At 33.4% G+C, this 13,705-nt stretch overlaps 2 protein-coding genes and 1 long non-coding RNA gene across 6 annotated transcripts in view; 1 reads left to right on the top strand and 2 right to left on the bottom strand.

Moving 5' to 3' along the window:
- The window catches only part of LOC145735892 (CD151 antigen-like), a 33,103-nt gene that overhangs the window by 13,695 nt on the left and 5,703 nt on the right, over positions 1–13,705 (bottom strand). The window lies entirely within an intron of this gene.
- Positions 2,103–2,620, top strand: LOC145735895 (uncharacterized). Its single transcript, XR_014179783.1, has 2 exons — positions 2,103–2,133; positions 2,507–2,620. It is a non-coding gene; the product is annotated as an uncharacterized LOC145735895 (long non-coding RNA).
- Positions 4,313–12,433, bottom strand: SH3PX1 (sorting nexin 33-like protein SH3PX1). 3 transcript variants are annotated; one of them, XR_014179778.1, is made up of 9 exons: positions 12,249–12,433; positions 12,015–12,181; positions 11,723–11,958; positions 11,515–11,667; positions 8,148–8,437; positions 7,940–8,090; positions 5,792–6,085; positions 5,236–5,731; positions 4,313–4,485 (listed from the first exon to the last, which is right to left on the bottom strand). XR_014179778.1 is itself a non-coding variant. In XM_081990036.1 (8 exons), exons 2-8 carry the CDS (start codon positions 12,146–12,148, stop codon positions 5,346–5,348), a joined length of 1,644 nt encoding a protein of 547 aa, XP_081846162.1. In that variant the 5' UTR covers positions 12,149–12,181; positions 12,245–12,433; the 3' UTR covers positions 4,849–5,345. The 3 variants fall into 3 exon arrangements, 2 of the variants coding, with proteins under 2 accessions (XP_081846162.1, XP_081846161.1); XM_081990036.1 differs by lacking the exon at positions 4,313–4,485 and having other exon boundaries at positions 4,849–5,731; positions 12,245–12,433; XM_081990035.1 differs by lacking the exon at positions 4,313–4,485 and having other exon boundaries at positions 4,849–5,731.

The raw sequence follows: 13,705 nt of genomic DNA, 5'->3' as shown, positions 1-13,705 counted from the left end.
ACAATATCACTAAAACCCTTTTTGCTGCTCACCAAGTTTGTAAACAGATTTAGGTCATTTAGAGACATCGGGAAAACAATATTATTTTGGAAAATCTCTTATCTTTGCATGAGTGAAAACGACCTTATTGTTGGCAGTATTACAATTATTCTGAACTGAAATTACTGGCCCTTAGCAGACAGTTACCTCTTGGATATCAATTTTTGTGACTAAAACTGCGTTTACCGCACCATTTCGCTCCTCTTCAGCCACTTTAGTGTTTTTTTCAAAATTAATACATTTAAACTCTCTAATAAGTTTTCATAAAATTTACAATCAAAAATAGCCATAATCAATACGATCACAAAAATACTTGGTATACTTTTTTTTTAGTAGACAATATCACTAAAACCCTTTTTGCTGCTCACCAAGTTTGTAAACAGATTTAGGTCATTTAGAGACATCGGGAAAACAATATTATTTTGGAAAATCTCTTATCTTTGCATGAGTGAAAACGACCTTATTGTTGGCAGTATTACAATTATTCTGAACTGAAATTACTGGCCCTTAGCTGACAGTTACCTCTTGGATATCAATTTTTGTGACTAAAACTGCTTTTACCGCACCATTTCGCTCCTCTTCAGCCACTTTCTTCAGTTTCTTCAAAATTAATACATTTAAACTCTCTAATAAGTTTTCATAAAATTTACAATCAAAAAATAGCCATAATCAATACGATCACAAAATACTTGGTATACTTTTTTTTAGTAGACAATATCACTAAAACCCTTTTTGTTGCTCACCAAGTTTGTAAACAGATTTATGTCATTTAGAGACATCGGGAAAACAATATTATTTTGGAAAATCTCTTATCTTTGCATGAGTGAAAACGACCTTATTGTTGGCAGTATTACAATTATTCTGAACTGAAATTACTGGCCCTTAGCAGACAGTTACCTCTTGGATATCAATTTTTGTGACTAAAACTGCGTTTACCGCACCATTTCGCTCCTCTTCAGCCACTTTAGTGTTTTTTTCAAAATTAATACATTTAAACTCTCTAATAAGTTTTCATAAAATTTACAATCAAAAATAGCCATAATCAATACGATCACAAAAATACTTGGTATACTTTTTTTTTAGTAGACAATATCACTAAAACCCTTTTTGCTGCTCACCAAGTTTGTAAACAGATTTAGGTCATTTAGAGACATCGGGAAAACAATATTATTTTGGAAAATCTCTTATCTTTGCATGAGTGAAAACGACCTTATTGTTGGCAGTATTACAATTATTCTGAACTGAAATTACTGGCCCTTAGCTGACAGTTACCTCTTGGATATCAATTTTTGTGACTAAAACTGCTTTTACCGCACCATTTCGCTCCTCTTCAGCCACTTTCTTCAGTTTCTTCAAAATTAATACATTTAAACTCTCTAATAAGTTTTCATAAAATTTACAATCAAAAAATAGCCATAATCAATACGATCACAAAATACTTGGTATACTTTTTTTTAGTAGACAATATCACTAAAACCCTTTTTGCTGCTCACCAAGTTTGTAAACAGATTTAGGTCATTTAGAGACATCGGGAAAACAATATTATTTTGGAAAATCTCTTATCTTTGCATGAGTGAAAACGACCTTATTGTTGGCAGTATTACAATTATTCTGAACTGAAATTACTGGCCCTTAGCAGACAGTTACCTCTTGGATATCAATTTTTGTGACTAAAACTGCGTTTACCGCACCATTTCGCTCCTCTTCAGCCACTTTAGTGTTTTTTTCAAAATTAATACATTTAAACTCTCTAATAAGTTTTCATAAAATTTACAATCAAAAATAGCCATAATCAATACGATCACAAAAATACTTGGTATACTTTTTTTTTAGTAGACAATATCACTAAAACCCTTTTTGCTGCTCACCAAGTTTGTAAACAGATTTAGGTCATTTAGAGACATCGGGAAAACAATATTATTTTGGAAAATCTCTTATCTTTGCATGAGTGAAAACGACCTTATTGTTGGCAGTATTACAATTATTCTGAACTGAAATTACTGGCCCTTAGCAGACAGTTACCTCTTGGATATCAATTTTTGTGACTAAAACTGCGTTTACCGCACCATTTCGCTCCTCTTCAGCCACTTTAGTGTTTTTTTCAAAATTAATACATTTAAACTCTCTAATAAGTTTTCATAAAATTTACAATCAAAAAATAGCCATAATCAATACGATCACAAAATACTTGGTATACTTTTTTTTAGTAGACAATATCACTAAAACCCTTTTTGCTGCTCACCAAGTTTGTAAACAGATTTAGGTCATTTAGAGACATCGGGAAAACAATATTATTTTGGAAAATCTCTTATCTTTGCATGAGTGAAAACGACCTTATTGTTGGCAGTATTACAATTATTCTGAACTGAAATTACTGGCCCTTAGCAGACAGTTACCTCTTGGATATCAATTTTTGTGACTAAAACTGCGTTTACCGCACCATTTCGCTCCTCTTCAGCCACTTTAGTGTTTTTTTCAAAATTAATACATTTAAACTCTCTAATAAGTTTTCATAAAATTTACAATCAAAAATAGCCATAATCAATACGATCACAAAAATACTTGGTATACTTTTTTTTTAGTAGACAATATCACTAAAACCCTTTTTGCTGCTCACCAAGTTTGTAAACAGATTTAGGTCATTTAGAGACATCGGGAAAACAATATTATTTTGGAAAATCTCTTATCTTTGCATGAGTGAAAACGACCTTATTGTTGGCAGTATTACAATTATTCTGAACTGAAATTACTGGCCCTTAGCTGACAGTTACCTCTTGGATATCAATTTTTGTGACTAAAACTGCTTTTACCGCACCATTTCGCTCCTCTTCAGCCACTTTCTTCAGTTTCTTCAAAATTAATACATTTAAACTCTCTAATAAGTTTTCATAAAATTTACAATCAAAAAATAGCCATAATCAATACGATCACAAAATACTTGGTATACTTTTTTTTAGTAGACAATATCACTAAAACCCTTTTTGTTGCTCACCAAGTTTGTAAACAGATTTATGTCATTTAGAGACATCGGGAAAACAATATTATTTTGGAAAATCTCTTATCTTTGCATGAGTGAAAACGACCTTATTGTTGGCAGTATTACAATTATTCTGAACTGAAATTACTGGCCCTTAGCAGACAGTTACCTCTTGGATATCAATTTTTGTGACTAAAACTGCGTTTACCGCACCATTTCGCTCCTCTTCAGCCACTTTAGTGTTTTTTTCAAAATTAATACATTTAAACTCTCTAATAAGTTTTCATAAAATTTACAATCAAAAATAGCCATAATCAATACGATCACAAAAATACTTGGTATACTTTTTTTTTAGTAGACAATATCACTAAAACCCTTTTTGCTGCTCACCAAGTTTGTAAACAGATTTAGGTCATTTAGAGACATCGGGAAAACAATATTATTTTGGAAAATCTCTTATCTTTGCATGAGTGAAAACGACCTTATTGTTGGCAGTATTACAATTATTCTGAACTGAAATTACTGGCCCTTAGCTGACAGTTACCTCTTGGATATCAATTTTTGTGACTAAAACTGCTTTTACCGCACCATTTCGCTCCTCTTCAGCCACTTTCTTCAGTTTCTTCAAAATTAATACATTTAAACTCTCTAATAAGTTTTCATAAAATTTACAATCAAAAAATAGCCATAATCAATACGATCACAAAATACTTGGTATACTTTTTTTTAGTAGACAATATCACTAAAACCCTTTTTGCTGCTCACCAAGTTTGTAAACAGATTTAGGTCATTTAGAGACATCGGGAAAACAATATTATTTTGGAAAATCTCTTATCTTTGCATGAGTGAAAACGACCTTATTGTTGGCAGTATTACAATTATTCTGAACTGAAATTACTGGCCCTTAGCAGACAGTTACCTCTTGGATATCAATTTTTGTGACTAAAACTGCGTTTACCGCACCATTTCGCTCCTCTTCAGCCACTTTAGTGTTTTTTTCAAAATTAATACATTTAAACTCTCTAATAAGTTTTCATAAAATTTACAATCAAAAATAGCCATAATCAATACGATCACAAAAATACTTGGTATACTTTTTTTTTAGTAGACAATATCACTAAAACCCTTTTTGCTGCTCACCAAGTTTGTAAACAGATTTAGGTCATTTAGAGACATCGGGAAAACAATATTATTTTGGAAAATCTCTTATCTTTGCATGAGTGAAAACGACCTTATTGTTGGCAGTATTACAATTATTCTGAACTGAAATTACTGGCCCTTAGCTGACAGTTACCTCTTGGATATCAATTTTTGTGACTAAAACTGCTTTTACCGCACCATTTCGCTCCTCTTCAGCCACTTTCTTCAGTTTCTTCAAAATTAATACATTTAAACTCTCTAATAAGTTTTCATAAAATTTACAATCAAAAAATAGCCATAATCAATACGATCACAAAATACTTGGTATACTTTTTTTTAGTAGACAATATCACTAAAACCCTTTTTGTTGCTCACCAAGTTTGTAAACAGATTTATGTCATTTAGAGACATCGGGAAAACAATATTATTTTGGAAAATCTCTTATCTTTGCATGAGTGAAAACGACCTTATTGTTGGCAGTATTACAATTATTCTGAACTGAAATTACTGGCCCTTAGCAGACAGTTACCTCTTGGATATCAATTTTTGTGACTAAAACTGCGTTTACCGCACCATTTCGCTCCTCTTCAGCCACTTTAGTGTTTTTTTCAAAATTAATACATTTAAACTCTCTAATAAGTTTTCATAAAATTTACAATCAAAAATAGCCATAATCAATACGATCACAAAAATACTTGGTATACTTTTTTTTTAGTAGACAATATCACTAAAACCCTTTTTGCTGCTCACCAAGTTTGTAAACAGATTTAGGTCATTTAGAGACATCGGGAAAACAATATTATTTTGGAAAATCTCTTATCTTTGCATGAATGAAAACGACCCTATTGTTGGCAGTATTACAATTATTCTGAACTGAAATTACTGGCCCTTAGCTGACAGTTACCTCTTGGATATCAATTTTTGTGACTAAAACTGCGTTTACCGCACCATTTCGCTCCTTTTCAGCCACTTTAGTGTTTTTTTCAAAATTAATACATTTAAACTCTCTAATAAGTTTTCATAAAATTTACAATCAAAAATAGCCATAATCAATACGATCACAAAAATACTTGGTATACTTTTTTTTTTAGTAGACAATATCACTAAAACGTTTCCAATACTCTAAGTAGATAAAAGTCACTCGATTGACTTGAAATAAATGCAACAAACTGACTCACCCGATCCGATTTTACTCGAACTGGTTCAACGTATCCTCCAGTTTTGACACGACATTTTTGTAAAAGTTTACCTGGTCTTTCAAAAAATCTTTCAACGCTCTTTTCAGGTTGTGGTCGCGTTCCTGTTGAAAGTGCTCCAGTTCGGCAAACACCGCGTAAGTGATGACGTCAGACCGCCGTCTGATATCCGTCAGCGCCACCTGTTGGATCTGAATATCTTTTTCGCACTCGCGTTTTTTCGCCTCCGCCATTTTTTGCATTTGCAGCACGTTGGGCAGGTTTGAGGTTATGCCTTTGTAGATGTACATTCGGTCGAATAGTGGTTCCCAATCGATTTTTCCTTGCTGTTCGAACAGTTTTCCTATGGACAAATAGGCTGTACCTATGTTTTTTACGTCTGAAATTAAAACAATATTATATTATTTTGGTTTCGTTGCGTTTCGGTCAATAAAAGTACCCAAGGAAGCTTTGGAAAACATCCCTTTCTGGTTGTACTCAAAGGCGCTGCCTAAGGCCATAAAAGCCATACCGACTTTCTCATATTCTTTCGAGTGAAACCCAATAAACTTTTTCTGTTGGTCTTGCGCCAGTTGCATCACATTCTTCATGCACTGATCCATTTTTTCTATGTAGCGCAGATTTTCTTCAATTTTTACATCGACCAGAGAAGCCATAACTTCTTTTTCAGGCGCCTGTATGCACAGACAAAAATTGGCACCGATTAACTGGTCTTTTTCTGCCGCTCGTTTACCTACGATCGTAGTTTTAAGCAAACAAAAAAAAATAATATGCAGTATTGTCCAGTAGTGACAAGTCTTTGCAAGAAAACAATAAAACAAACTGAATTAATTACCTAAACATAACATTTTGAGATAACACTTGAAGATCTACTTTGAATTAAACTCGTTGTCTTCCTTTTGAATTGTGTGTTATTAAGCTGAAAGAGAAATTTCATCCAACAAGCATCAATGTGTGTAAAACGGAATTTATGATAAAACAATGTTGCCAACTCTTAAATGATAAAATTTCCCCAAAAGCGTGTTTTAATTATCATTATTCACATTATAGTTACACTTTGCGGGGTTCTTTTAGGTAATTGAGAACAATGAATAAAAAAAATATAGCAGGAAGGAGCAATAGCAAACAAAGGGGGTGACAGAAACAAGGGGGAGAGGGGGAGTAATATGGCGGCCGTCAACTTTCGGTTGGCACTATAAAACACTATTATTATTGTCCACTGTACAACTTAATTTAAATTTGCAAAACTCAACTGTTAAAGAACCACAAACAAACAAAACAAATTAACACTAAATACAAACAACAAATTTTTGCGGGTTTGAAACTCCAAACTGACAATGACTTTGCGTCAATTCAACTGCGCAGTAGGCGAATGCGCAATCAACTTCCGTCCCCCTCGCTTAATGCACAAACGGGTTATAATTTGTATTATTGTTACCTCCTGATACTTGTTCTTTTTCCTCATTGATTGAGAATAAATTCAACAGACTTTATTTAATAATTACACAACAATTTACAACACAATCACTTTTAAACCACTTAGATCACTTTGTACTGCTTATTTTTCTATGTCACTGGATATTTTTAAAAAATTACAGTTTTTTCAATTTCCTTGTTCAAGTTGAAAAAAAAAGTATCTCTTATAAAATTCTGATTTAAAACTTCGTTTATGAAAAAAAGTGAGTTATTACATTCAAAGACCTAAAACCAACTTAACCCACCTTAAAAATTGTCTTGGACACGGTAAAAATTGACTTAAGAAGCTTAAAAATGTCTTTAAAGCCAGTTTAAATAATTTTCAAACAAACTGAAAGACTATAGTTTGAAAATTGACTTTGAAACGTTGAAAATTGACTTGAGAGGGTTATAAAATGTCTTTGTAACCAGTTTTCATAGTTTCCAGAAAAATTTAAAGATTTTAGTTATGAAAATTGATTTAAAAAGCAGTAAATTGACTTTGAAACGTTGAAAATTGACTTGAGAGGGTTATAAAATGTCTTTGTAACCAGTTTTCATACTTTCCAGAAAAATTGAAAGATTTGATAGTTCCATTAAAAAATTACATAAATTAAAATATTATGACGTCTGATTGTCAATCTGAAATGTAAACAAAAATATACATGGCTGAACGAAAATCTGTCGTCTGCTAGGGTGAGTTCAATATTATCATTAATTTCATCACGTTTAGTTTAGTATTTGTGTTCTAACTAAGGTGTTTTCTTGTTAATAAACTAAAATGTAAGTTTTCAGGAAATAATCTTGACATATACCCCTCGGCGTTCACGTTTTATCACGTAAAATGTGCATTGGTAGGTTTTTTGCAAAATTTTTCTTTTAGGCAAATGATTTTCCAAGCAAAATTTTGCAAAAAATCACCTATGCACAGTTTACCGGATAAAACTTGAACGTCTGGGGATATAACCTATGATTAATCGGATAATAAGTTGTTCTTCAAGTCATCAAACAAATTATGGAAATTGTACTTTTCATTAAAATGTTATTAACCTACTTTTCCTACAAAATCCTTGACTACGACAATAATGCATATAAAAAATGTGTTTTTTTTTAAATAACTTAATCAACCTACCTTGTTTCCACTGCTTTTCATCGGTACAGGTCAGGAAATGAATCCAAACCTCACAGGATGACAAAACAGGATGCCTACACATATAATTAATAAATTCCTGCAACTGAGCTCTGCGATGTTCAATAAAATTTTCCTCGTACCGCCCTGAAAACTGCATCTCCCCATTCAGTCCAATCATCAGTTAGACAAAAAAAAAAAAACCTCTCACCTGTTTATCGGGAAGAGGTGGAATGGCAATTAAGTTAAATTTTTCGCATAGTCGATCGTGCAACCAATCAAAATGTTTGTATCTTCGTGACACTTCCACCCCGCTAAACGACGGCGTCAACTGATAAGCTATGAAAGACTTAAGACCGCCCATTTTGGTGGCTTTTTTAGGGGAGGCTATTTGAACTGTATAAGGATTGGAGTTGTTCTCCCAGCGACCTAATTGGTCGTCCCCTTCGCGGTATATGTGCCATAATTTTTGCGGGGTACCTGAGCTCTCTGCGGTTTGGCCTAAAAATGTTTTTACGCTAACAAAATCAGGTCAAAATTAAGTTTGTGTTTATATTATTAAATAAACGACAAATAGAAAAACATCATCTTTTTTACAGAAGAATGAACTGGTTACATAGCATGTTGTGTGTGTGATTGAATTATGCATCAACCAGTGTTGCCAACCCTTAAATTATATAATTTCCTCAGATTGTTTTCAGATATTTTTTAGTTTTGTTGTAAGTTCGCTTTTAATTCTACTTTCTTAAACTGTGCAAATTCGCTTAAAATGCTATTATTACGTCCACTCAACATGGATTTGCTGATCTCAAAACGAACAGAATTTTGTCTTTAAATTTTTAGAATAAGTGACGTGAAATTCAACTCATAAACCTATAAAATGTACTTAAAATCATTTAGAACAGTATATCGCTTTTGAGCCTGTTTTTTTTAAACTTTTATAGCTTCATTAAGAGGTATTTGACAGTTTACAGCATTTTGACTTTTGTTTGACTTTCATAGAGAAAATTTTGATAGTTTTAAAGTTTATGACAGATTGAATTACGTTCAAAATAAATAGAAACACGCCCTGACTGTCCAATTTCTACTTATAAGCCTACAAACAAATACTTAATATGATTTACAACTATATTAACTGTACCAATGCTTTTAAGCATGTTTTGTACTTTTATAGCTTTATGGAGTGGCATTTGACAGTTACCACCATTTTCACATATTTAAATATGTCCAAAATAGACGTGTTACCTATCAAAATTTAACTTATGAAGCTATAAAGTACATTGAACATAGTTTGACACGAATTTTAAAAGCTTTTCAAATAATTGTTTTAGTTTATTAGCTTTATGGATCAGATTTTGACATTTAATACGTTTTCTGATCAAATTATGCCTGAAACACTGATTTGTATGTCAGAACTGTCAAAATTGAATTCATAGACCTATAAACAAGCATTAAATATGATTTGTACGGATTGTACTGTCTTCAAGCAATGTTTTATAGTTTGATAGTTTTATGGAGTTGTATTTGACAGTTGAACCAAAGTATTATGTATTTTTACGTCAATGAACTTTTGGTTTTTGACTCAAATGTAGCCCAATAGGTTATGTGGTCAGTTCAAAATTTTTCCTGCTCAAATTCAGAAAATACGTGGCTGAGTTGGTTTTGTTCTAGATGATTGGTGGTTTAAAGTACAAAGTAGGCCACCAAAAATTCATTTTTCAAGTTAGACCCTTGAGTTTTGGTTCAGTTGTAGCCTGAGAAGCCAGTAGAATTAAGTAGATTTTTGTTCAAAATTTTCATATGTCAAATTGCTGAGTTTTTGATTAAAATGTTGGCCTTGTCTGAAACCCCTCTGTCAATGTAATGCAACGTTCAAAATAGCGCCAAATGGACAGTTTTAAGGTTAGAATCTTGATTTTTTGGCTCACTGGTAGCCTTGACCAAGTAGATTAACCAGAAATTTTTTTAAAATTTTTAACTCGTCAGTTTGCAGAGTTTTTAATCAAAATGTCACCCTTGTCTGAAACTGTTCTCTGGCAACGCAACGCAACGTTCAAAATAGCGCCAAATGGACAGTTTTAAGGTTAGAATCTTGATTTTTTGGGCTCACTGGTAGCCTTGACAAAGTAGATTAACCAGAAATTTTTTTAAAATTTTTAACTCGTCAAGTTGCAGAGTTTTTAATCAAAATGTCAGCCTTGTCTGAAACCACTCTCTGTCAATGCAACGCAACGTTCAAAATACCGCCAAATGGACAATTTTAAGGTTAGAACTTTGATTTTTTGGCTCACTGGTAGCCTTGACTGAGTTGATTAACCAGAAATTGTTTTAAAATTATTTACTCATCAAGTTGCAGACTTTTTGTTCAAAATGTCAGCCTTGTCTGAAACCACTCTCTGTCAATGCAATGCAACGTTCAAAATAGCGCCAAATGGACAATTTTAAGGTTAGAACCATGATTTTTGGCTCACTGGTAGCCTTGACCAAGTAGATTAACAAGAATTTTTTTAAAAATTTTTTACTTATCAAGTTGCAGAGTTTTTGTTCAAAATGTCGGCCTTGTCTAAAACCACTTTCTGTCAATGCAATGCAACATTCAAAATACCGCCAAATGGACAATTTTAAGGTTAGAACCTTAATTTTTACCACCATTGTGACAGAATAAAATATCCACAATAAATACACACACACAAATTACAACTGCCAAAAAATAACTCATAAAACTACAAAATTATAATTATTAATGATCTAGAAGACTGATTGTTAAATACATGGAGTGGTATTTGACACTTTCCACATTTATGACACTGGCAACACTGGATAACCTGCTACTATGAATTGTTTTTAACGTGCCAGAGGCCTCTGAGAAGATCCAGAGTAAGCTTAAGAAGGTTTCAGAGGTTCTGGCAATTCAAAATGGCTGTCAGAGGCCTCTGGCACGTTAAAAACAATTCATAGTAAGCTTAAGAAGGTTTCAGAGACCTCTGGCAATACAAAATGGCTGTCAGAGGCCTCTGGCACGTTAAAAACAATTCATAGTAAGCTTAAGAAGGTTTCAGAGGCCTCTGGCAATACAAAATGGCTGTCAGAGGCCTCTGGCATGTTAAAAACAATTCATAGTAAGCTTAAGAAGGTTTCAGAGGCCTCTGGCAATACAAAATGGCTGTCAGAGTCCTCTGGCACGTTAAAAACAATTCATAGTAAGCTTAAGAAGGTTTCAGAGGCCTCTGGCAAATTCAAAATGGCTGCCAGAGGCCTCTGGCACGTTAAAAACAATTCATAGTAAACTTAAGAAGGTTTCAGAGGCCTCTGGCAATACAAAATGGCTGTCAGAGGCCTCTGGCATGTTAAAAACAATTCATAGTAAGCTTAAGAAGGTTTCAGAGGCCTCTGACAATTCAAAATGGCTGCCAGCCTCCTTGTTCAGTTCTACATCAAAACCTCACAAAACTAAATTATGTCAAGTGATGCAGGATTTGAGAGATAATTTTTAAGTCTTTAAAGCAGTTTGTTACATAAACATTATATTTTAAATTCAATGAAAACTTTTACTTTTTTAATTGTATTACATAACTTACCTAATATATACGAATCTAAACCACTTCGAACTGCGCTTGAAAAAATATTATAACTCTTTTTTCCTACAGTTCCTTTATTATCATTACCACCTAGTGATATGGCATCACTTTGTGTACTTTGTCTACTATAGGCTTGATTTTGCTCAAAATTACCTGTAAACACCTTAAATAGATTCCTCACAGTAGTTTATCCATATTTTTGACTCACCATCAATCTTGGGCACAAAATTACTATTATTACTATGTGGAGGAGTTTCGTAAGTGTTATCATCATCCCATTCCCATTCATCTTCATCATGGGCTGTACTGTCAGGCTCTTGATTGGATTGTGCTACCCCAGGTAGACCCCAACCAGGTTGACTGGGTGGGGCAGGGGGCGGTATGCTAGGTGGACCAGACTCAATTTTTTCTACATAAGCTTCAGGGAAAAGTCCTGTATGCCCACTACAATACTCAGTTTAATAATTGATGTGAAATACAGTAAGTGAACTAGCGCTTACTTGGGGCTTAGGCCTTCCCACCAACCATCCCCTACATCAGTTTTAGTGACTGTGAGCACTTCCCCTGCTGTAACAGACATTTCAGCAGTGCCCGGTTCTCCCTCGAAATCATACAGCACACGCACTTTAAACATTTTTTCCTGAATAATCCTTTGTCACCCTGTTTGCTGAATTAAAAAAATTTGGATATTTAAATTAACTGGTCAATGTACAATATTATATAAATCTACTTACCAATTGGACTGAAATAAAAACTGCTTTTCAGGCAAACTACTTACGGTTAACCGTAAAAAACATTATTATTCCGACTAAATAAGGTGTATTTTGCTTAAAAAGTGGTTTTAAAAAGGATTTTCATTTAATTGATGACACATTTTAATCCTAAAACACTACACATATTATGACATTTTTGACGTTTCACTGACTGTCCGCCTTCCGGTTATTGACGTTTTGTGCAATCGATTCGCTTAACTTTCTACTCCGATTACCGAAAATTGTATAGTGTTTTCGCCTTCTCTCGTGCACGTTAAACGCGAATGTCACTCCACCGCGGCATGCTTGATCGCCAAGTGAATTAAGCTAGCAGAAACCGATAGTAGGGAGGCCAATGTTATTCTACTATACTTGACGCTTAATAGAGGGCACCCCTATGTTATCCTATACAATCAAGTTCAAGATTATCAATATATTAAAAGTTGCTATTTAAAATTAAATAATTATTATTTGTAGTTATGTATTTTCGCATTAGCTGTACAAAATCTGTATGCCTGTCTAAAATATTTTGAATGTTATTCCGGAACTTACTTATTTTAAAATAGAACACCTTGTATAGTTTTTGGAATCACTCACATTTTTGAAATCCTCACTAAAAAAAACAGTAAAAAGTTTGGAACAGACAGGAAGGAAAGCGCTGTCAAATTCAACTGACTGTCATTAATTCCGAACTAAGCATTATACAAGCAGCTTTGTTTATTTGTGGAAAAATATTTGCTGTCCTGTTTGCCAAACAATCGCTACCCGTTTAGCAAACAGGTTTTGAGAAAATGTTTGCACAAATAAATAAAAATAAATTCCGTAGCAACTGTAGCAAATATTTGCTTCGTGTAGTGCCTGCTTTAATTCTAATTTGTACTTGTATCTTTCATTAGTGTCATTTATATTATTTCATTGTTTTTTAACGCTTTGTCAATAAGACTGAACATTTGTGACATCTTGGACAATAAAGCGCTTTAACCTAAACATAGGCCGCATTTGTTTTCACGCCCCACGGAGCGAGCAGAGCTTTTTCGACGTCACAATGACGTAATTTGACAGTTGGTCAAATTATGTTTTTGCCAAATTACTACGTCATCGTGATGTCAAAAACGCTCTGCTCGCTCCATGGAGCGTAAAAACGAGTCAATTGTAGTGACCGGATAACATTTTTAAGAAGATTTTTGGAATGCTCATTAAATTTCTCACTTCTTAACCTATAAAAATAGTCGGTATAGTCAGGGAGAAAAGCGCTGTCAAACTTTCTACTGTCAGAAACACATTTTTAGTTATCCTCACTAAATTGCTTATCCAATTAGTTTAAAAAACCCTAAAAAATTTGGTACAGTCAGTCAGAGAAGATAGCGCTGTCAAACCATCAACTGGCAGAAACAGTTTTTTAGATCAGTTTGCGACAAAATCACCTGTAAAACTCTCTT

This window comes from Ips typographus, linkage group LG11, assembly GCF_016097725.1.
Source record: "Ips typographus isolate SLU linkage group LG11, UJ_Ityp_2.0, whole genome shotgun sequence".
Taxonomy (NCBI): domain Eukaryota; kingdom Metazoa; phylum Arthropoda; class Insecta; order Coleoptera; family Curculionidae; genus Ips; species Ips typographus.
Note: the sequence above shows the minus strand (reverse complement) of the source record. Positions and strands in the feature narration are given on the sequence as shown.

Bases quoted from the DNA above. Each gene is read 5' to 3' on its own strand.
- SH3PX1 (XM_081990036.1), bottom strand. From the start codon at position 12,148: ATGTTTAAAGTGCGTGTGCTGTATGATTTCGAGGGAGAACCGGGCACT. The intron at 11,668-11,722 runs GTGAGTCAAAAA...AGGTGTTTACAG, and splicing joins TTTTGTGCCCAAGATTGATG to GTAATTTTGAGCAAAATCAA. The intron at 6,086-7,939 runs GTAGGTTGATTA...CTACGATCGTAG, and splicing joins TGAAAAGCAGTGGAAACAAG to GTAAACGAGCGGCAGAAAAA.